General features: G+C 31.6%; 2 protein-coding genes across 2 annotated transcripts in view; one reads left to right on the top strand and one right to left on the bottom strand.

Moving 5' to 3' along the window:
• The window catches only part of LOC134710801 (protein-glucosylgalactosylhydroxylysine glucosidase-like), a 36,825-nt gene extending 24,726 nt beyond the window's left edge, over nucleotides 1-12,099 (bottom strand). The window contains exons 1-2 of the mRNA XM_063571199.1: nucleotides 12,082-12,099; nucleotides 9,671-9,912 (exon numbers count right to left, since the gene is read on the bottom strand). Of these exons, the coding sequence (XP_063427269.1) occupies nucleotides 9,671-9,912; nucleotides 12,082-12,099 (260 nt within the window). The remainder of the gene's footprint in view (nucleotides 1-9,670; nucleotides 9,913-12,081) is intronic.
• A 9,220-nt stretch (nucleotides 12,100-21,319) lies between these two features.
• LOC134711547 (cholecystokinin receptor type A-like) lies at nucleotides 21,320-23,273 on the top strand. The gene has a single exon (XM_063572197.1). It carries the CDS (start codon nucleotides 21,748-21,750, stop codon nucleotides 22,885-22,887), a length of 1,140 nt encoding a protein of 379 aa, XP_063428267.1. The 5' UTR covers nucleotides 21,320-21,747; the 3' UTR covers nucleotides 22,888-23,273.
• The last annotated feature ends 1,198 nt before the right edge of the window (nucleotides 23,274-24,471 follow it).

Here is a 24,471-nt window from a genome sequence, read left to right on the forward strand (position 1 = left end):
ATCTAATTATAAGGCGAGTGTTCGGAAAGGTATATGCGTAAACATGCTCATTTTAGACATGCCTTCAGAAAACCTAAATATTTATAAGGTACATTGTATTTCAGCAAAATTATTTCAGCAAAACTGAACTTTTCTTTGTAGAATACGATATAAATCAAAGTATTTATACATTTCGATGGGATAAGATTGCGACACAAAGCGCAACGTTTATAAAGTTGAATATTCCGACATTTAACAATAGTAATTTCTCGAAGTCCTGTCCATCGAATAATTTTTAACACCGAATGCATTGTTACCGAAAGTACTTATTTCCTAATTAAAACAAATGACCTATCACCGACTTCTTTTTTGTTGCACAGATCATTCATGTATGTCTAAAGTAAGGCGATAGAGGTTTAAAGATGTTCAAGTCTCGTAAATTAATAAGACAGAAACAAAGGTTATCCACACAAACTGATGAAAAAGCATGTACTGAAAAAAGTGGGAAACAGGGAGCTTTAACAGGATAAATATCTCCTGATATGTATGCATTATCATACTCAGTCAAAATGTAACAATAAACTCATATAAAGGATACAAGGACAAGCATGTTGTTCGCCGGACACACGTTGCGTCTTCAAACATCTCATCAGTGACGCTCGAATAAAAAAAGTTAAAAAGATCAAATAAAGTACATTAAGAACACTTTTATACCGGATTTGATAAGCAACACGACGAGTGCCACATGTGGAGCAGGATCTGCTTACCCTTCCGGAGCACCTGAGATCACCTCTAGATTTTGGTGGGGTTCGTGTTGTTTATTCTTTGGTTTGCTTTCGTGTTGTTTATTTTTTGGTTTGCTATGTTGTGTCATGTGTACTATTGTTTGTCTGTTTGTCTTTTTTAATTTTTAGCCATGGCGTTGTCAGTTTGTTTTTGATTTATAAGTTTGACTGTCCCTTTTGGTATCTTTCGTCCCTCTTTTTGTATATGATTGTATATTAGATAAAAAGAGAAACAGATTCGACAGCCGAATTGAGTGTTGTGCGATGTTTCTCCTCGCATTTGAAAAATGGAAATTTTCTCAAGTCAAGAACTATCGTATAACACTCGATGTATTGCAAGGCTCTTCACATGTATACCCTGCAACGTAGCACTTTTTTTTGTTGTTGTAGCCTTTCAAAAATTGTTTTATTGTTTTTGACTTGAATAAAACAATTATCGTTATATAATTCAATAAAAAAGGACAACGTCATGGTCATGATATGGCTTTTTCTGTTTTATAATTGCTGAAGGTTGTACTCAGACCTGTCATCATTAAGGTCTTAAATAGATAAATGTCTCTTGTGCAATCATATCACATCTAAATTAATACTAAACTGTAACATAACATGTATGTTTCATAAGAACCTGCACTTTTGACTGGCTGACAACAATCGAGACGGGTATTTCATTCAAAATTCATGAATGACAGTATGTGCTTAGCGTTAAAATGTCTTAAAAATTCATAGAAAAAAAACCTGATCGTAGCATAAAAATGTAAATAAAAGAACTAGATCCTTATTTTTGTAATTTGAATGGTTGTAAAAGCGTTAATCGTGTGCACATTTTTTTTGGCATGTAGCGGTTCCGCTTTATACGAAATGTCATTAAGTCAATGCTGTGACACCCCAAAGGACAAACTTCAGTCCAATGAACCTCTATGCAGAAAACAAAATATTGAGAAACACAAACCACACTAAATACCTGTGGGAGGACGAACTTAATTAATCTGTCAGAATAAGCAGTTTTTTCATCAGTTTCATACATCGAGTGGCTCATGGTAAGATGAAGCTTTTGTTAGTCTTGTATTATTTTTTTATTAGTTTCTTGTGTACAATTTGGAAATTAGTATGGCGTTCATTATCACTGAACTAGTATATATTTGTTTAGGGGCCAGCTGAAGGACGCCTCCGGGTGCGGGAATTTCTCGTTACATTGAAGACCTGTTGGTGACCTTCTGCTGTTGTTTTTTTATTTGGTCGGGTTGTTGTCTCTTTGACACATTCCCCATTTCCATTCTCAATTTTATAAAAAGTTAAATGTGAATAGAAAACTAGTAAGCCTTGAAATCTCTCTTATTCCGACTAAACATGAATGAAAAATAATTTTATTTAAATTACACTCAAATATTGTTAATCACATAGTGAATGCTTCGTAATAAAGAGGTATAACGTACCTGTCTAAGGCGTTTTGGTATTGCGCGTTCTTGATGAATGTAAATAAAAAAAAAGTGCGCGTTAGCAAAGCAAATTGTATTCGTTAAGGAATTTGATTTATATAAACACGTTTAATCAGAATCGCAAAAGATAAACACTCTAAATATTCACAAGAATTTTATAGATATATATACTAGATTTTGTTTTACTATTCACGCAATACAGATACATGTACACAGACATTGGTGCAGTATTACACAACATATCAATTATGAATCACAAGTTATACGAGCTAGAAACTAGTACCTGATGAGCTCCTGAAGGTTACCGGACAGTTTCTAGTATCAGATGGGACCTGGTATGCGCCACCCATACAAATTGTGGGAAAATATCAACATTATCTTTTTATGTTTATATACTTTTGGTGAAAATAATTGATTGACTGTATATATGTGGACGTATGTTTATAGTGTTTACTTGAAAGCTTTATGTTTTAATTTTGCGATATCAGATGCTCTTGATGTATTCAAATATTTATAACAAAAATCGACACACCGTTTATTTCATATTATGCATAACAGCATACAATACCGATACTTAGTGTGCTACTGTCAGCGTTTTCATAGACAATAAGATTTAAAAAAGAAAAGAATGAACGCTGACGTATCAATGTACCCAATATATCTTCTGAGTCATATTTAGCGTGTAAATTGGATTGATGAGAAAAAATGCATTGAGTTGATTAAAAGAACTGTAATATTTTTCATTTTATTGAAATGTAAAACAATAAAATGGCTGTCTATCTTCTATATTTAGAATTAATGAATAGAGATATTATTTATTTAGATGATAATAGCCCCTACTTTACTAACCTTACTTTAAGTCTAATTGTATAAACATTTCCGTGATACCTGTAAATCTTCCAGTTAGACGATTGTCGTATCAAATAATAACTTTTAATGATCGACGGAAGTAATCACTTTACTGTAACAAAAGCTACTAAATCAATTCATTATGAAATAATTCATATCATAACTATTAAAGCGAGCACAAAAAACATTCCCTTTTAAAAAGGCTTTGTATTTTTGAATGCTTAGTCGTTTACAGGATAGTATTTTTCGTGTTTAGTTGCATTCGTTTCCGTAAGGATTGAATATCATCCATGTTCAGCTGTATATATTATACATTTACATGCGTGAAACCAGAATTGTTTTTCTCTTTTGCAGTAACTAGTTTTTTTACTGTCTTTGACAGTTTTCCCGTATTTTCTACAGACTTTCCTTGTTTTGTACATTTTTTTATGTAGATGAACATGTTTTATACCCCCCCCCCCTTGCATCTCCATTCTCAAATATACATTGAGTAAATGCTACGTAGTGTATATCAATATGTGATTATCGTTCTTTTACTAGATGGAATATTTTGTATTTTACACTATATAACTTATGTTTTTTTATATAATCTGAATCTTCTATTTAAGAATTGAATGCTTTATTTTGTTATTATGTATAAGGGTATTAAAGCGATTACTGAAGCAAATCGTGTCGCGTCGAAAGCGCTCAATGCTTGAAATGTGCTAACGATTACTTTTTTCGTATCCTTTAAAACTACACAGAGAAGCATTCAATACTAAGCCTATGCTCCGTGTTGAAGACGAAGACCGTACCTTGACATATAATGGTTAATTATTATAAATTGTTACTTGGATGGAGAGTTGTCTCGTTGGCACTCATACCACATCTTCCTGTATCTATTTATAACTGCATTTGTATGCCTCAATCATAAATTTTAGTTTTCCTTTTTTTTCTACGCGTTGTCAAAACGTTGATATTGAAAGAGTAGTCATAAAAGTTGCATTTTATTGAGATACAAAATTTATTTTTGGTATTTCTCGCGATTGTTGTCAGCCGGTCAGAAGTGTGGATTCTTATGAAACATAAATTTATGAATATTCTGATACAACAACCAGAATAATTCCAGAACCCAGACTTCGGGAACAGACATTCCTCAATTTGGAATAAACACTGTATTCCAGGACAATAATTAGTAATACTACGTTTTAACCATACGAAATTAAGTATTGCAAATTTGCGTGTGATGTTATCATCTGTAATTCGAATGAAGTCATTAAATAGTTAGACAGACCAGAATCAAGTTTCCTATTAGAGTAGTAATTTGCGCTAAATTCCCCGGCATCTGTCGTCAATATAAGACTCAACATTGCTAGTTACATTCGTCTTTGTGCTGTTTTGCATCGTGACGTCATGAATTAATTTGATATACGCTAAACAGTAATATAGCTGTCATTTGTCATAAGCTTAAAGAGAAAAGACGCCAGATCATAAAGAACTAAACACATCGAAAAACTAAAAAATACAAAAGTTACTAAAATACACAACGGGAACACTCTTTGAAATAGAAAAAAAATATGATGAAATGTCACAAAGCGAACGCAGCATATTGATTTGCAGAAGAAATGGGATTTGGTTAACAGATAAGACTGAAAAAAATTAAAAACCCTTACATAGCATTATGGTGGTTATCTATTTCCACAGACATTTTGGTGTTATGGAAATCGTTAACTACCATTTTCTTTACATTTTGACACTAGAAGTCTTACACACCTCAATATGTTGATATGTATGAAATGACAGGAAATGTTTGTCGTTTCAAGCGCTTTCAGAAACTTGCTATTCTAATGCAATTATTTTGTAACAATTGTTCTGATTGGATAACAGCAAGCGTGAAATTCTCTATCTCCTTGTATGTAACTAAGGAAGCCGACATTTTGAATTTCGGAATGTATTGACATGTTATTTCTACAATAATAAACAAGAAACTCACTTGTTGCGCCTGAAAATCTTCTTTTTACCAAATTTTATTACATTCTGAAGCGGCACAAAAGCCAGAAAACGCCCGGTGTTCATATTTGACGCCGGAAGCATACCTATGACGTCACCTGGTGTAGGGACCAAAGAATATAACATCTGAAATAATGATTGAAATTTAATTATAAACTTGTTTTGCATTAGAATAGAGATAACTGTATTGTATTTGAAGCTTTGCGGACGCGTCGCCAGGTAAACTAAATTTGCGACAGTAAAACTACCGATGGACGTCCTTAAAGCTTCAAATACAATACAGTTATCTCTTAAATGGATGGACCAAATAAAAATGACCGAAGTAAGAGTTTATTTTTAAACTTCCAATTAGCCACTTTATAGGATTATGTTTGAATATGATGCTGATCCAATCAATTGACACTCTGACCTTATATTCAGTACATTTGGAGGCAAAGTGTAGTATTCATTACTCTCAAAGTCTCAATATAAAAAGACGAATTCTCAACGAAATAATATGTAAAAAACACTTTCAATATATAATTAATAATAAACAGAAAGGATAATTTCTTAAATTGCCTTTGATGTTTTTTTTAAATTGAATTATCATTATGTTCGTTTATTTTTAATTCTCTTTTCAATCCACTAAAAATGTTTGAACATTGAAAATGACAATATCATCGTACATTTATAATTAATCTATTTTTTGTCTGAAGTTTGAGATTTGGAATCAACCAAACTCAGATTCCTGTTGAATATTTATATATCTGGTTATCATGAATACTAAATAAAAATTTAATATGTGCAATTAGAAGTATTTGTTTTTTCGTGAAATTTTTACGTTTTCTGTTATACCAAATTAAGGTAGATGTATTGACCTCTATTTTTGCATTTGAAATACAAAACATTTATTGCACAAGTGCAGTTGGCACACCATTTCCAATTTTTTGGTTTTCTATGCTCTTCAACTTCCTTTTCGGTTTGGCCTTTTAATAGTTGATTTGAGCATGCACATAATAAGCCTGGTATCTTTTAATGAGCTTTTAAATCACCTTTGTGGATGTCAAAATTAGTAGACGTTTCGTTCCCGATGGTTTTACCAGCCAAGTAGTCAATAGTTATCGAAAGTACAAGGATTATAATTTAGTACACCAGACGCGCGTTTCGTCTACATAAGACTCATCAGTGACGCTCATATCAAAATAGTTATAAAACCAAACAAGTACAAAGTTGGAGTCAACTCTTTTTACTTAATATGTCACATCATTCGTGAATAATTGATTTTAAAGGTTGAAATACTCTATACAGTAAGGGTTTTTTCTTCCCCAGACAGGTTTAGTTATTGCCGTGTTTGAAACAACTAACCGGAGTTTTTGGTTTGAATACTCCTTAAACTGACCATTTAATTTTATGGTTTCAAATGCCGTTCTGTCATTGAAACTAACAGAGTAGTCAAGATAATTTTCGAAATAAACTTTTTTAAAGCATAGATTTTCAGATATCAGACATGTATTCCAGATCATCGGAATATGCAACCTCAACACTCACCTGGGTTTCGATGATAAGCCCTTAGAAGAAGTTCATAACAGCATAATTGTAAGAGGGGCATTGCAATAAAGCAATAAAGCATTAAGTATTGTTGTTTTACAAATTGTATAGAAATTCTATGAAAATAGGAATATCCAAAAACACTGCTAATGAGTTATAATGGTATAGCGATTACAATGACAGATTACAATCGGATTCTGTATTTTTATTCTGTATAACAAAAGTCATCCATCAATTGAACAAATAAGACTCTAAATAATTCAATGCAACGGAATAAAAAACAAATGTAGGCAACCGAACGTGGTTAGAGTTTTACAATACCATATACTTCATTTGATATTTAATGTTTAATTATCATTCCTATAAAAAGATTGAAGAAACCCAGATTACTCTGTAAATAGCACAACAAATGTCATAAGACGTCAGATCGATCCTTAATGTGTAGACCTTTTGATGACCACGCGTTTATAGTGGGTTACATTTCTCTTTAATGGATATTTCCAGTTGTAGATAATTAATTTATTAATTAACAATCCTTTAAATGCAATGCAAGAGGATTAAACGAATTCCAATGGTTAAAGATAACGTACAAATCTGCAAAGGTAAGTATTCATTCTTTTTTCTTTTAAGTTAGTTTTATAATTCATTTTTATATAAAAAAAAAATGAAAATCTATTTTTTGGGATCATTATATCTCTATTAAGTAGGGAATATGACAGTTGTTATCCGTTCATTTGATATGTTTATGCTTTTTATTTTGCCATGTGCTTAAGGTCTTTCAGTTTAAAATTTTACCCAGAATTCCTTTTTTTGTTGTTGTTATTTTACTTTTATAAGAATTATATAAAATGCGTTATTTTCAAAAATTAACATACATATTTGTCATACGTTATGTAGGAAATCTGACATTTTTTGGAAGAGTTTCAGACACAAGATGAAAAGTGAAAAAATACACCTCGTTCGTAGCAAGTTCAAATACATTTTTAAACCTTACGGCAATGTACAATAATTGTTTTTATTTCGCAATTTTACTAATCCACTTTATTCTATTCCTATTGTTGTCTTTAATTCTCATAGTACTAGTATTCAAAAAAACCAAAAGAGGACTCCATCACCAAATTGAGTGTTGACGAAAATAATAATTTCAAATTTACCGTTTCACAATCCACTAGATTATGCGGAATGGGTTTTGCTCCTTTGCGACCTATTGTTGTTACTTTTTATGTCATTTGGTTTCTTGTTGAGATTAGTCCCATGGGTAATCATACCACATCTTCATTTCTAAAAAGAACCATGATAACAGAATTCTTTTTTTAATAATAAGATATCGTATATCTAGATAGTCAACCATCTATCTAAGATGTGTATTTGTATAGCAAATGAGTGTAGTTGTGCATTCTATATCTTGTTTCAGCGTTTATAGGGTGTTAATGAACATAATATAAAGATCGTCGTAGATTACTATGTATGTTCACATATTTGATAGTCGCTGCTGTTTTTTTATGAATTGAATTGTAAAAATCGTGTATCTTTTTTAAGTGCAACACTGGTCGAATTGATGACAACATTTGTTGCAAATTGTTTATTATATGGTTTTTGATACATAGAACTCTACACGACTAAGGATTCGTATTTATTGATTGACAATTAAAGCTTGGCATAAAAACGTCAATTCTGTGACCTTAGTTTATTTGTTCGTTTCTTTGAAATATAACTTATACTTTAAAAAAAACTAGGCAAGAGTGTTTATAATATTGCAGAGTATTTGATTTAACGATACTTCTCAATTGAAGAATTTGGGAAAAAATTAAAAAACTTTGAACATGCAAATTGTGGTCAGAATCTAATGACAATCTTTGAAAAGGTATCATATACGAAAATATTTTTAAAAGTGTGTCCTCGTGTACAGCTAGTAATATATCCAATATATTCTTCAACATGTGTCCTAATATACAGCTATTTTGTATTTTGACACAGAAAAATTTAGTCTAAAATTTGGTACCACAAAACGCTCTCAAAAAAAGTTGTCGTTTGTTACTGTGTTACATATTTTTTTTTTTTCATTTTTGTACATTATTTGACCATTAGTTTTCTCATTTGACTTGTTTTACATTTGACATTTCGGGGCCTTTTATATCTTGCTATGCGGTTTAGGCTTAGTTCATTGTTGAAGACCGTACAGCGACCTACAGCTGTCGAATTTATGTGTCGTTTGGCCAATTGTGGAAAGTTGTCTCATTAATATTCATACTACATCTCCTTTTTTTATAATTAAGGTAAAAAAAAATGAAAGTTATATAGACATCGCACTGCACTGAGGTACTCAAAAACATATTAATTGAATTATAGGTTAGTAACCTTTCACAATTCAAATCACCAAAAATAACTGTGAATGTAAATGCCAGTACGAAACAGTTTTACATTGAAAACATATAAGTTACAGTTCCAAACAAACTTGTATGGTTTTCTGATGTTGACAAATTGATTTTGTTGGATGATACCGTGTCATAACTGAATAGTTCTCACATTTCCTGTCTTAGTGCACGAGAAGACACTCGAACTTTATTAAGAAGAAACCAAAGATAAGCATTTTATTACAAATCAGGAAAGTTTCAATGAACTGAACACTTAAACATTTTCAATTATGATATACTATAATGTCATATTTACTAGGTCTTAAAGTTAACCGAGTGATAGTGTAATACAATAGAAGTTGGTCATTTTTGTCTATGTTGGCTTAGAATGATGCAACAGAGACGTTCCGTAATATCTTTTGTAACATTCAGAAGAACGAATACTAGTACCAAAGGTAGAGGCGTCAAATATTTATACTATTGCACGAAAAAAGACATTTAAATTGAGTGTATTCAAAAAGATGTTTTAAAAACGCGCGTCTGGCGTTTATATAAAATTTCGATCCTGGTATCTATGATGAGTTTATTTAATATCTAAACCTGATTCTCAATGCGCGCACATAGGGTAGATATTTCTAGTATTTCTGATATACAAATAACAAGATATGGTATCATTGTAAATGAGATAACTATACATCGAAATTCATAATTAACAATTTAATTGGACATGAACGATAACCTACCTACCTACCTAGTCCTTATTATGCCCGGTGCACATAGGGCAAGGACTTTCCACTCATCTCTGTTCTGTGCTTTCTTTTCTATTACACCCCAGCTGATTCCATGTTCTTTTATTTCAGCTTCAACTGTTCTACTCCAAGTTGTTTTGGGGCGTCCTTTCTTCCTTTTTCCCTCAGGTGTCCATCTTAGGGCTACTCTGGTCAAGTCCTCTGCTTGTCTTCTAAGAACATGGCCAATCCATCTCCATCTTTTCTGCTTCAATAAAGGACATGAACGATAAAAGGCAACTAAACCGTTTGGCCTTCTCTGATGAGGCCGATTTTAACTGACCAAGTGATATAACATGTTGTAAGCATACTTATGGTATTTGGGTACACAGAACAGTGGGGGACGGTCAAGTTCTTCTTGTTTGGTAGAATTACAAAAGAACTATCATTTCCTATTAAACAAATACCGAGGGAGTATATGTTGAGTTCTAAGTGAATTCTCAATATCAATCCGTCATAAATTACTTAAAGTCTATGATATTTTCCGCTGTTCTATCAATGTATTTGAAAGAGACACATAAAATAAAATACAATAACTAAATGTATCGCAAGAACCCCAAAAGATCTGGTGAGTAATCGTCTCCGGCTATGTATGTATAACCATGACCATGCTAATACATAATCAGCCAAAATGACATAATAATACAGCTGAAAAAAATTAGTTTGTACACGAAAACCTATTATTAAAGGGCCAGTAGCTGTGACTCAAATTCATGTTCACAGATTTGACTCAAATTCTTAAATATGATTAATAACATACTAAAACGTGTATCCAAATTACAATACGTCTGTAAGCATGTACTCGATAATATATATCGTGTGTATTTTAGTCTAGACGCCATCTAATGAACTGTCGGTATGACCTCTGAATAATGCCGATGATCAAATAACCCGATATAAACATAAACATAAAAATGAATAGATTGTGTCCTCGTGCAAATGGATTTTTATAGGTATGTTTGATTTTTGGTAGAGCGAATCAGTCAACTAAATTAATCACCTTTTTTCACTAAGAATGTTGACATTCTTTTCCTTTTAATGGATGAACACGATTTATGCATGAGTAACTAGTCTCTAGCTAATGAGTTAAATTGAAGCTCACGTGAGTACAGATTGGTCACTTCCACTTTTATTTTTGTCCATCTGATGAGTTAAGTCTTTTTCAACTGATTTGTATAGTTCGTTCTTATGTTGTACTGTTATACCACTGTCCAAGGTTAGGGGGAGGGTTGGGATCCCGCTAACATGTTTAAACCCGCCACATCATTTATGTATGTGCCTGTCCCAAGTCAGGAGCCTGTATATTCAGTGGTTGTCGTTTGTTTATGTGTTACATATTTGTTTTTCGTTCATTTTTTTCTCTCACATAAATAAGGCCGTTAGTTTTCTCGTTTGAATTGTTTTACATTGTCTTATCGGGGCCTTTTATAGCTGACTATGCGGTATGGGCTTTGCTCATTGTTGAAGGCCATACGGTGACCTATAGTTGTTAATGTCTGTGTCATTTTGGTCTTTTGTGGATAGTTGTCTCATTGGCAATCATACCACATCTTCTTTTTTATATTAATGAGGTAGAGTTTTTTTTTACTTGCAAATGAATAATTCATCAGCGATATTTATTTGGGTATTTTGACAAAATAACCCAAATTGGGTTCTGAAGACGAATTTTTTATTTCATTATATCCTTTTTCTTATGGATTGAACCAAACGAAAACATGTTCTATTTTTTCGTTTCTCGTAGCTAGTGCCCTTCGAACGACTTGGGCCTGCAAGAAATCACACTATTTAACTCACGAGATGTTTTCATAGGCACAAGTAGAAAATAAACTGACAGCGCCTTGTCTAAAAAAGAAAAGACAAACGATAATAGACTCAACTCAGTAAAGACAGTTTAAACTAAATACAGCAAAGATAACTATTTTCTTTGATTAAATGTTGCGGAGAAGTTTTTGAAAGGGGAACCAAATAATTTGAATTACACATTGTTCGTCCAGTTTAGTGATGACTTTAAATTTTCTGTGTTCTTTAAACCTGTTTTAAATATAACAATATGTCTTTAAAAAGTAAACAGTAGTTAACATTGAAGTGTACAAAAACTCTAATTTCTCAGTAAATGATTTCAACGGTTCATATATTTCTATGTACAGTTTAAGTTAATTATTGGGCATAAGAATAAATATGCATATTCACTGTAAAAAAAAAACCAACATATTATTTTGTTTTGACTATCAGCCTGTCTCCTTCTCTGTCAAAAAACTGTGGAGAGAAAAGGGGAAAAAATGATACGCTTTATTCGGTCATACATGTCTGTTGAGTTACATATCTGACGTATTCTATCGATTTTAAAAGTAATATTAACATACATGTTTCTCACTTGTACCGTTGACGTCATCTATATTCCCACTTGTTTCGTTTTGTCACAATATATTTAACAAAAAGTGACAAAAATTAATTAAGATGGTGTATAACGAAACCTTTATGGCAACAGGTAGTATGCTTTCGACAGATATGGAAAGATAACCTCCTTGCTTTTAATTAAAATTATCAACATGACTTTCCGTCCTCCGCTTTACATGTTTTCTCCATAAGTTTATTTTCACTTTTATCTATTATTGAAAGTGTTCACCTCGTGCATTTGAAATTTTTCTTCTTTTATGTTTCAGAAATGTTTTAATTTTCTTTATGGACCTTTTCGCGCTATAAAACATATAACATTTTCTTTAAGTACACATGAAAATTATGATTCGTCATGTCAAAATGAATTATAACACAAGAGTGAATAGAAAACTAATGTGTATTGTCTCATTTTGACGACAAATGGACGAAGAATATATTTCAAGTTACTAGAATTGCATCTTAATTAGGAATCACATTTCAAGCAACGTCCGTGTATTGATATGTGATTAGGTAATAAAACTGTCGTCAAACCTACATTTTGCACCGAAACATGTTTTTATTGTAAAATCTGAAGTATTTTCCTATAATCTTTAATAAAAGCAACTTAAGATTCTATCCCATTTTCACGAAGAAGGGGTATTTTTTTAGTTTCTCTCTCTCTCTCTCTCTCTCTCTCTCTCTCACACACACTTTTAACTTTATAAATCAAAGGATACGTCCGAGGCAGTTTTCGGGTTTTTACTTCATCGGAAACATTCAAATGATTAAAAACAAAGGATGTATCACAACTAAAACAGTTAAAGAGCATGTCTGCGATATTTTTTGTTTTTTTTACAAACATTAACTTTTCTGACTACTGATAACAAAACAGTATTTTAAAATGTCTCTTTTTCTATGTTTGATAATAAATTAAAAAAAAGACCAAAATAACATACAACTTAATAACTATTGATCACCACCTGTCCTGCAAGTATGCACAAAACCCATACTGCACAGCAAGCTATAAAGGATCCATTAAATCGAAACTATCATACAATATCTTTGTAATACTGGTATACATTAGTCATGTGTTCGGTTTGGAAACTGTTTTTTCAAAATATGATACTTTTGTTTTCGTTCTATATTTTTTTCTCGCCTTGTTGACAGTTTGTTCAAGGTTTATTCAAAACTGTGAACTAGCCTTTCCAATAATAATTCGTTTTAAGAAAAATGACAATAAACTGACGTCAAAGTATGAGCTTTTGACATAATATTACTTCCAATCATTAGCAAGTGTTGCTTTTTTAAGTATAAACAAATATATCGCACAGCACTTGTCGTTTATCATGAACTTTGTACTGTACGTTTATAGATAGTAACTTCTGCTAATAGCAAATGTATTCTAATCCAGCATTTTTCTGACACGAATGTCGATATTTTTAAGTACGATGACTGTTTGAACCCGTTCATTAGATTGTCTATGGACAAATATGTTAACTGACCTAATTACTGGAACCACGTGAATTTGAATGATGTGATTATAACATTGATATATATATAAACAATTATTGGTTTCAGGTCATGTCCAGTGTTTTCACACTAATTAGCAGAGGTTGTTTATCACAGTGATAAAGTTTCATCTCATTTCATAAAAACTGATAATTATTATTTATTAAAACCGTACGGATTTGTGCTTATCTTGATTCACTATTTTTTTGCTTCTTTTTTTTTTCTTTCTTTGTTTTCTTTATCATTTAATTTTTAAACAGTTCCAGCAAACTGAGATTTTGCCGATTGTTTCGGAATATGCAGGCACCTTATAAATTTGGAGCGCCATTATGACTTGTGCAAGTACTGCTACTTATTTCTTTTATGGTTATCTTGTTTTTCGACATTGTCATAAGAAAAATTACAAAATCCCTTCAGAAAAGCAGTCACGAATATTTTCAATTGTATATTGGTCAGCGAATCTAATAACCTTTAGTGGGATCTAGTACAACACATTTTAGCAAAGTATGTCATATCGATAAAAGCAACCATGAACTAATCAACACCTGACTGATATACGATCGTCGCACTCTCACTTCCAGCATATAAATGATGCGAGCTTCATCAGTCAGGTTCATAGTCACAACAAAGATTCAGCCAACTTTTGAGTTCGGAAAAAAATTTAACAGATCAAATATCGAGGTAGAGTTCATTTTTATATATTTTACGGAGTTATGCCTGCACCAGTTGTTTTCCATTCGTTCATTTGTTTGAGCTTTTTATTTTTCTCCTTTAAAGGACTTTCAATTTTGACTTGTACTTTGAGTTTTGTTGTTATTCTACTGTTTACATATTTTGTTGTAAATGTTATCAAATTTTAAGTTGTTGTAAATTTGTACATTGGTAATATGCAATCAAAGAAAAACGAGAGAGTAGACAACAAGAGACAATCATAAATCATAAATCAATTTAAACATACCACACATGGTAAAAAAAATAACAATGAAGGACAAACAACAATATCAAAACATTCACAAAAGATTAAGTATCGCGCTCAAGAGTACTTGATGATATATATATATCATTTTGTTCTAACTTTAATATTTTCTTACTTTTCAATCGAAGATGTGTGAAAGCAAAGGTCATAGTTGACAAATAACTCAGCAAACATTCCGTAGACAAGTTTATAGTATCTAAGATTACTTTTTTTCAGTGAGTTATCGTAAATCTACTAACTGTAGCCGATAGGATATTACTGGTAAGTCATAATTTTAAACTGTAATATTATTATTAGTTATCATAAAATCAGTTTGCATCAAAAAAATTATTTCATGACTGATATTTAAAAAAAAAATGAATGCAAAGTTTGAGGTGCATTTCAAATTTATTAAAACATAACTAAAAAAGAAAATAAGACGCAATGTGCAGAATGGTATAAGGTATTAAAGAACAATTTTATTTCAAATCCATTCATTCTCTTGTTACATCTCCTGACATTGGACTCGGACTTCTCTTGAACTGAATTTTAATGTGCGTATTGTTATGTATTTACTTTTCTACATTGGCTAGAGGTTTAGGGGAGGGTCGAGATCTCACAAACATATTCAACCCCGCCGCAATTTTGCGCCTGTTCCAAGTAAGGAGCCTCTGGCCTTTGTAAGTCTTGTATGATTTTGAATTTTAGTTTCTTGTCTATAATTCGGAGTTTAGTATGACGTCTATTATAACTGAACTAGAATAAATATTTTTTCTCGCTACATTAAAGACCCAATAGTGGCCTTTGGCTGTTGACTACTCTATGGTCGTGTTGTTGTCGCTTTGACACATTCCCCATTTCCTTTCTCAATTTTAGTAATATTGTGGATTCATTAATATAAACACAGACCTATAATTGTTCAGGATTTCCTCCAAATTAAGTGTGGTAAAAGTATATGCTGGATTTCCACGAATATCGGTCAATATCTAATTCTTTTATCAAACATTTTGCATTTTGTTTTATAATGGGATTAACAAACAAAAAAATCTACTCGTCTTTGTCAGCAGGGATGATTTGATTTGCAGAACTGTTATAAGATGTCTACACTTTGTTTCCATGATATTAATCATATAATATACATTTAAGAGTATGTAATTATGATGTGTCAGGGTTAATCAATTATAATAATCATGAAACAATTTAAGATAGCACGTAAATATGCCAAGAATGATTTTTACCAGTTATATATACATTTGAAGAACGTATCAAATATTGTTTAAATCTACAGCTCACTGTTTACTTTTCGGTGAACTTTTATGTTTTTTCTTTATAATTACTAATTATTCATGGTTCGAATTTAAAATTGAGAACGGAAATGAGGAATGTGTCAAAGAGACAACAACCTGCCCAAAAAGCAGAAAACAGCCCTCGAATATATCATTTGATTATATTTGATTGCACATTTAATCATAGTGATTAAACAGATTTAGGTAAATGCTAAGCTTTTATTTTACAATTGAGTGTAATACTACTGTCTGGTTCATCATCCCAATGGCATTGCAGTCAAATTATATAATGCAGAGTGGAGCTTGATTTTTTTTAAACAAGTATCAAATGAACTCGATAAAACTAAAAATAAATTAAGTATACAACAAAGAGTAAACTATAGACGTACATATTTTGTCTCTTATTTCAAGAGAAATTACTATAAAAAATCAAAGACTATTTTTTGTAATGTGAAATTGTCTCTTGTAACAATAGTTTTGTTGTTACATGTAAAATTCTTCATTACATTGATGTCGGGGAATAAATTTTGTATTTTCTGCTCTTTATATCCAAATACTGTGAAGGCAGTTAGATATGATAGCATTTGTATTTAGTAGAGGAGAGTTGTCCCCTTCATTGAAGACGTAACGTTTATATTTTTCGGGTTTTGGTTGGAATTTTCATTTTGCGTTCTCTCAAGCAAGACTACTTTTCTTTTAAATTACACCGTTTATATCATTTTTTAAATTATTAAACAAAGACTCATATATTTTAGTTTGTTGAAATATTTTATTTAGATCATACTTTAGTTTGCAATATTAAACTACCTTTAAAAATTATAATCTATATGGTCGTGTATACAGAAGTCCTAGAAAATGGACACTTTCACTTTTAACAAATAAAGTATTCCTGAACGTCTTCCTAGAACCATCCTCAATCCATTATGACTAGTTTTTAAGTACTGGATTTTCTTTTTTGATATTTGTAGTTATTAATGGGGATATGTCTTGAAAAAATCGAACCAATATTGAAAGAAACGGAAATTTTCAGTGCAAGATTTTCTCCTTAGTTAGAAAATGTTTCCTAAGTCATCCAATTAGTTGATTTTGAATTATCATTCATGAATCACTTTATAGCTTGCCTGCTCGGAAACGACAGGATGGAGAAAGACCTAAAATTTCATCACATCCATCTTAATATGAAACGCAGGAAATTGAATTTATGATAATGCATATCGATAATTAAAAATAAAACTAGTTATAGGTTTTTTTATTTGACAAAACACATTTTTTTAAGATCTTCAAATATATGAAAGTATTGTTCATACACAAGCACACACTCTTATTTTAAAAAAAAATCCTACTAACGTGCGACAGGGTACCTTCTGCTCGATTAGAAGTTGTTCATTTGCAATGAAACCACAGTTCGGACTCCTTAAATGCAAAGTTGACCGTGAATGATTTCGTTCACTCTGTTCAGTGACAAAGGTTTATTTTTGATCAACTTGCTGTCTGTTTGATAATATTTCTAATGGTCATATTAAGGTAAAAAAAAGTCCATAATAACCATACTCATATTTAAACTGTAGCTTTAAAGTGACAGTTATATGCAAAACAAATCGGCTGAATGTAAACTGGGGTTAGTAGCGAAAAAAAATCTTTGTCTGCATTTTTTATTTAAACTTACATATTTTGTTTCTAAACATACCACTCATTCCGGTTTTTATTAAGATATGTTTTCGAGTTGAAGTCTTGTTTTGTTAGAACTATTAAAGTAGTAACACCATATGTATTATGACAAAGGAGTAGGTTCAGTAAGACCCCGTTTAGGCCCCAAAATATAGCAGTTTTACAAAACTATTAGTTATTTATTGGACAGTAGAATGATTCTGCTACATAAATATGAGCTGTTTTTGATAATACAATGCACATATATTGGGATCTAGCACCATTAAGGCATGCTAAATTACTGAGATCTTCACAATTCTAGCATTTTAGTTAAATTTCAGACGGTTTCCGTGTAAAACAAAAGTGGCCGCTTTCGTGTTCATCTTTGATATTGAAATGTAAGTTGTATTTGATGATAATACATAACATATGTAAAGGTTGAGGATGAACACGGATACGGCCACTTTCATTTTTGACAAAAACCATCTGAAAAGTGACATTTTCCGGCATATTTTGTAGATTTTTCGAATTTGAGCTTGAATCGGGTCGTTTTTAATTACCTATTCCTCAGACTTAATCAGTTAAAATCTTTCACAAAAACTAATTGAATGAAATAAAAATAGACATTTGAGTGTTTAAAAAGTGGTCAAAATCTATCGTCAGATGAACCTGAAATTTGAGGCCAAAATCGGTACTTACCGGACCTACTCCTTTATAACAATGAAATATGATACTAAAAGGATTTGAAATGTATACTTGTCAGAAGTGTTCTCTGTTTCAATTGACATGACGAGAAGTAATTTTCAGGCTTTTTTTTGGGGGGGGGGGGGGGGGGAATTACTACACATAAAGGTTCATACACATAATAAGTTTGTAGCTTCAATCTAAAAGATACGAATTGTATTTGTTATCTTTGATAGTTACGTTCTGGTAATGCATCACATAAGAGTCGGATAAATGCAGATCAATATATGTAAACCATAAATAACACAAGGACCATAAAAGCTACAGTTTAGTAGCTACTTAATGAACATCAATAAAGTACTGGCATCTTAATGAATGTGTTTAAATTCAACTTTAATAACATAAAATATAGTCGGCACGGCATCGTTACCATATAAATATATGGTCATATCGAAATTCTCATTTTAAAAGGAAAAAACACAACAAAGACTTTCTTATTTATCTCATTCATTTTAAATAAGCTGTCGGAAATTCTTTTGTTAGTGATTATGATTAATGGAAGCATTTCAATCTCATTTAATGCAGATTACATGATTTACGATTTATTGGTACGATTCCATTATATATAATATCTTCTTTTATGGTATCAATCTAGTTGTTACGTCAAATTTACAACAAAAGATAGAGTATCTGCATTTTACTTGATAACTTCCATAATATTGATCATTCTGGAAATCTAGATACACTGATATGTTGAAGCATTGAAAAATCTGACATCACTTATCAAATTAAACAAACACTTTTATACTCTACATTTTAAATAAACGTCAAAAATCTGCAAGGCATCACTCCCACGATTTATGCTGTCATATTTTTCTGCAAGGGTTTGTCCTTATACCAAAGATACCGAAATAAAATATAGTGACGTCTAAGAGATATGTCTTCTATTCATTTTTAAGTTTTTCCCATATAATTAAAGAAAAATTGTGAATGCATTTGAAATTTAGTAATTGTCTGGCGTACTAAATTATAATCCTGGTACCTTTGATAAGTATTTACAACACTGGGTCGATGCCACTGCTGGTGGACGTTTATTCCCCGAGGATATCAGTAGCCCTGTAGCCAACACTTCGGTGTTGACATGAATATCAATCATGTGGTCATTTTTATAAATTTCCTTTTTACAAAAGTTTGAATTTTCCGAAAAAAGGATTTTCTTAACCCAGGCAAACATTACCCTAGCCGTATTTGGCACAACTTTTTGGAATTTTCGATCCTCAATGCTCTTCATTTTTGTACTAGTTTGGCTTTATAAATATATTGATATAAGCTTCACTGATGAGTCTTATGTAGACGAAACGAGCGTCTGCTGTACTAAATTATTATCCTGGTACCTTTGATGAGTATATTTATGAGCTTGTTGTGATGGTGTTTGGTGGTACGTTTCAAAGTATCAAGTAGAAGTATTTACATTAAATGTTTCGTTCCTATGAGGGAAAGGTGTTTTTTTTGCAATCCCTTAATTATTTTTACAAATATTTCTCTCTGAACCCGATCTACCAATTGAAACCAGACTTGCTTTTATATTTTCTAATTCGTTTCTGTGGGTGTTACATTTTAATGTTTTGTTTCTGTTGTGACATATTTCTGCTATAATATTTAATGTGTTTCCCTCAGTTTTAGTTTGTAGCCCGGATTTGTTTTTTTTCTTAATCAATGTATGAATTTCGGACAGTGGTATCCTACTGTTGCCTTTATTTTGTAATTATTATTGCTTGTTTGCATTAAGTTGTAAAATCGTATCGCATATCCATCCTGGCCAATTGACAACATAGATACCATAATTGAACAGTCAAATAAAACATGCACAGTGAAAACATACAAACGATTTTAAGTTGATGATCATATAGAAATGTCATTAAGTTACACATTTCACACATTTCCATAACCAGTAGTTACGGATAACATTCGAGTCTGGTTCTATGTCACCTCGTTACGTTCCATATGATAAGAATGTTTCATGAACGTTGACATGTTTCGGCTGTGTTGTCATTACTCCACACAGATACTGAGGAGATATCAAATGTATAAGTGTGTTATGCGTAACTAATTACAAATTAAACATGAGTTTTCACTTTGGACTTCGTTAAAACAAGCATATCAAGTTTAAGGGAAATGAAATTTGTTCTTCCATTTTCTACCACATTTACGAAAATAATGCTGATATTTTATATATATATATTGTTAAAATGTTGTCTCAGGAAAGAAATGTGACTGGCCATAAGAAGAAATAGTGAGTATGACTGCTGTCCCTGCTACCTTGTAAAAAAGCAAGTTCAAAACCAAGCTCAGCATATCAGTCTATCACATACCATGGTTCATGTCATATTGCATTGACATATTCTTGTTCTGAATATGCATTGAATATGCCATTCATCTAATACCGAAAACATTCTTTTGAATATTTTTTGTTGAGATATTGACATTTTATATCATTATATTTATAATCAATACATTCGTTTTAAAGTGTTAACAAAAACATCCTGTCTATGCATTTTGATGAAATAAAAAGGAGGAAACTTGTCTATCAAAATTAATTCCATTCAATTAATATTGTTCTTTGTTGACAAATCGCCATGCTATTCTATCATTTATGTACTTACGATTAAAATCGACAAGGAAGTACTAAGGCATTTCGATTTTATAATTGACATAGCCGCTGAGACTTTTGTTTGCATTGCATTAACAACAAATTAGAATAAGGTAATTAACCGAGTTCGCCATTCTGCAACAGAAATATTGCGAGATGAATTATAGTCTCACAAGGCATAAGTCAAATTGAATGTTAAGTTATGACACGTTCGGTTTCCTTGTCTTTTACAAACGTCGTTTTGAGTGTGACTTTCTTGGCTTCAATTCAGTTAGGTATCGATGTTCAATTATCATTTGTTGATGAAGATGACGGTCTGTTTACATTTTATTCAAGTTAATGTTAAACACAAGAGAGTTTTTACCATCATTACGATAACTTTACATCTGAAAGTGCAACTCTGGTCGCGATTGAAAATCTAATTGCGGCTATTAATTTACTGATGATGAACACATTGAGTTGAAATTATTCCAATTCAATATTGTTGTTTCATTTCTACGGAAAATTCTCGTAAATTATTGAATCATTGATCAGCTCTTAATCAGTTATTCTCTATTGTTAAGCTGGATTAATAAGTTATAGAATAGAACAATTTACTGATATGAAATAATATAAATACATGACTCTCATTTCAGATAACAGAACACAACGCACGGAAGTTATAAAGTCCTTTAAATAGAAACAGCAATATGATTCGTTTCAGCAGTGACAATATTTCAACGTGGGAAGACACTGAATGCTGGTAAAATAAATTATTTTTTCCGGATTGAAGAAGTTACGACAACAAACCAAGATTATTCGACATGTGGTATTGATTACAATACAGGACCTTTTTACTACTCTTTTTTAAAAGTATTTAAAAAGTATGTTAAAATGTGATGAAATAACTATGCCGGGATGGACAGTTAGCTGAATTTTTTTAATTTAGACACAATGAACAGGACTACTTATGACAAATTATCTGAGTGGAATAATGAACTAATACAACATTATATAATAAATGATGTTATTCTTGGGATTTATCTTATTCTCGGAACATCTGGTAACGCCATTGTCGTACTTGTTTATGCTTTTCGAATGAATAAGAAAAAAGATGACAGATATTTCATCCCCTTTTTGGCAGTTGTTGACCTATTAGCATGTGTGTGTAGATCTTCGTTGGAGTTGGCTATGAACTTTAACCCTGTACGGTTTCAAGGAAGCGTATTATGTAAAGCTGTGTGGTTTCCTACAAACGTAACTGCCATAGCTTCGATTTTCCTTCTGTTAGTGATAGCGATACAAAGGTACTTGAAAGTATGTCGTCCCTTTGGACTACAAATGACGCTTACTTGTAAAAGATTTTCATTGATTGTGTGTATACTCGTTGCTGTCTCCGTCTCTGCACCATTAATAGTATTCAATGACGAAATAGAAGTTATAAATCCAGAAACAAATGTCACTGGATATGTATGTGATACGGATGTTAAATCTCACTATGGTCAGGGATTTTTGGCATACATAATTTTCGCATCCGCATGCTCATTGATTTTAATGGTGGCTTTAACTATTTTAAATATCTGCATCGGACGGACAATTTTTAAACAATTTAGAGCGAAGCACCGTAGAAAAAGTTGCAATAATGTTATTAGCAGACATAAAGTTAGTGTATGTGCTCAATCTGATTTATTGAACGTGGACCAAGACGTGAGTTTATCAGACACAGAAACAAGTTTTCAACCACAAAAGAATTCCTCACAAGGTGCTCAGATAAATAGTCAAACAAATATCAATTCCAGTACCGAAAGCGATACCCAGAACCGATCAAACATGTCATTTTCACACCGTTACTCAATTATGTTCATGGCTATTGGTATTGCTTTCATTATTTCGTACTCTCCTCGTTTGATTTTGTTGTTTATAACATTGCATGACCCGAAATTCTTCGGAAAAATATCACAAACGAATCTGACAATCTTGTCCGTTATCCGGGAAATGAATGTTGTCAACAATGTAGTAAATCCCTTTATATATGGATTCTTCGATCATACATTCCGTAAAGAAACAAGAAAGATTTGCTTCAAGGTGAATTAGGATTATTGTTTATTTTATATGTATATTCAATAATGACAATCAAATATGATCACGTATATAGTAATTTAGAAACTGGTGCAATGTTTTACATGTAACTTTGAAATAATTTTATGTACACATCCATGCTAAATGATATATGTTATACATTTTGTTGTTTGGTAAGATTAAAATTTTATACTGTCACATTCTGACATCCTTTAGTAGCATATACCCCTGAAAACGAGAAATAAAAGATAACAAAGGGGTACTCAAACTTAAACAAAATGACAATACCAATTTCAAAACCGTAAAACGGACAAAAGTCAAACAACAGTATGCAAAACACAGAGCAACACAAACCACCCAAAACCTGGGGTTGGTCCGGTGATCCGGAAAGACTGACATATGCAGGAAATATGTTAATATTTAAATATTTATAAAAGATATTTTACTCTTAGCCCATTTCGCACTATATTGTAAATCTATAAATGTTATACAGTAAGAAAAATGTAATGTATAGCTATATCAAGAATGTGTATACAAATTCTAGGTTATTACAGTTTCATCATTTACATTAATGCCTCGATTGCAGAAGACCAGAAATCGGTCATTTTATTTTTTGATTCAAATAAAAAAAATATGCATAGAATAACCAGCATTTTGTTTTAACGTTAATTCAATAGGTTTTGATCAAAGGAAATATAAAAGCCAATATAGCACTGCGAAAAAGAAATTAATCTGATAAAAAAGCTTATTTATGCAAAACAAAATACCTTCTACTTTTAAGTAAATACTATGTGCTGGAGTTGTATATACATCTGGCAAAACGTACAGTAGAAATTTATGTTTATTTACTAGCATGCTTTGTTTTACATATTAAAAGAAATCGAGAACCTAACGATAACAAACAAATTAAACATGTTCAGAAACCAGTATTGATGCTCCAATTTCCTACGAAAAGAAAAAAAAATGCGTACTCTAGTTACCTCTATTCTTAACGGGTTACATTGTTACCTTTAACTCTTAGAAGCAATTTGTGTGTAAAATTCAGACAGGCGCGAAGATTTATTGAAAATTCCCTTTTGAACTGACGTCAATTAATAAACGACTATAACATAACTAAACCAGATTTTAAAAACCTATTTGAAACACATGTTACAAAGGAAAGCTAATGAACGAATACCTGATAGTTATGAATCTGTTAAATCTAAACAGATACAGGGCAACAGTTCAGTATAGACAATTAAATCTGTATTTACGGAAATGCTTCTGTGTAAATCTATAACAGCTTATGAGCATGCTTATATAATATCATAATTATAATATTGGAATCATAGATAACGAAGATTATTGTGACTGAGTTTTATTGATTTTTTAATTGTGTTGGCTCACTGTTGAACTAAACTATTTATCCAATTTGTGAGGTGTTTGGCTACCCGTCAATTACTAGCTAATTCAATTCTGCCGATGTATGTATTCAGAATTAAATAGGTCAAAACCAATTCCAATTAAAAACGATTAAGGACATACGATACAGTTACAGGGGAGGTAATGACGTTGCTAATGAAAATTGTTATTTTCGCGACGTCAACCGGTGACTTTTCG

This window comes from Mytilus trossulus, chromosome 3 (genome assembly GCF_036588685.1).
Source record: "Mytilus trossulus isolate FHL-02 chromosome 3, PNRI_Mtr1.1.1.hap1, whole genome shotgun sequence".
NCBI lineage: Eukaryota > Metazoa > Mollusca > Bivalvia > Mytilida > Mytilidae > Mytilus > Mytilus trossulus.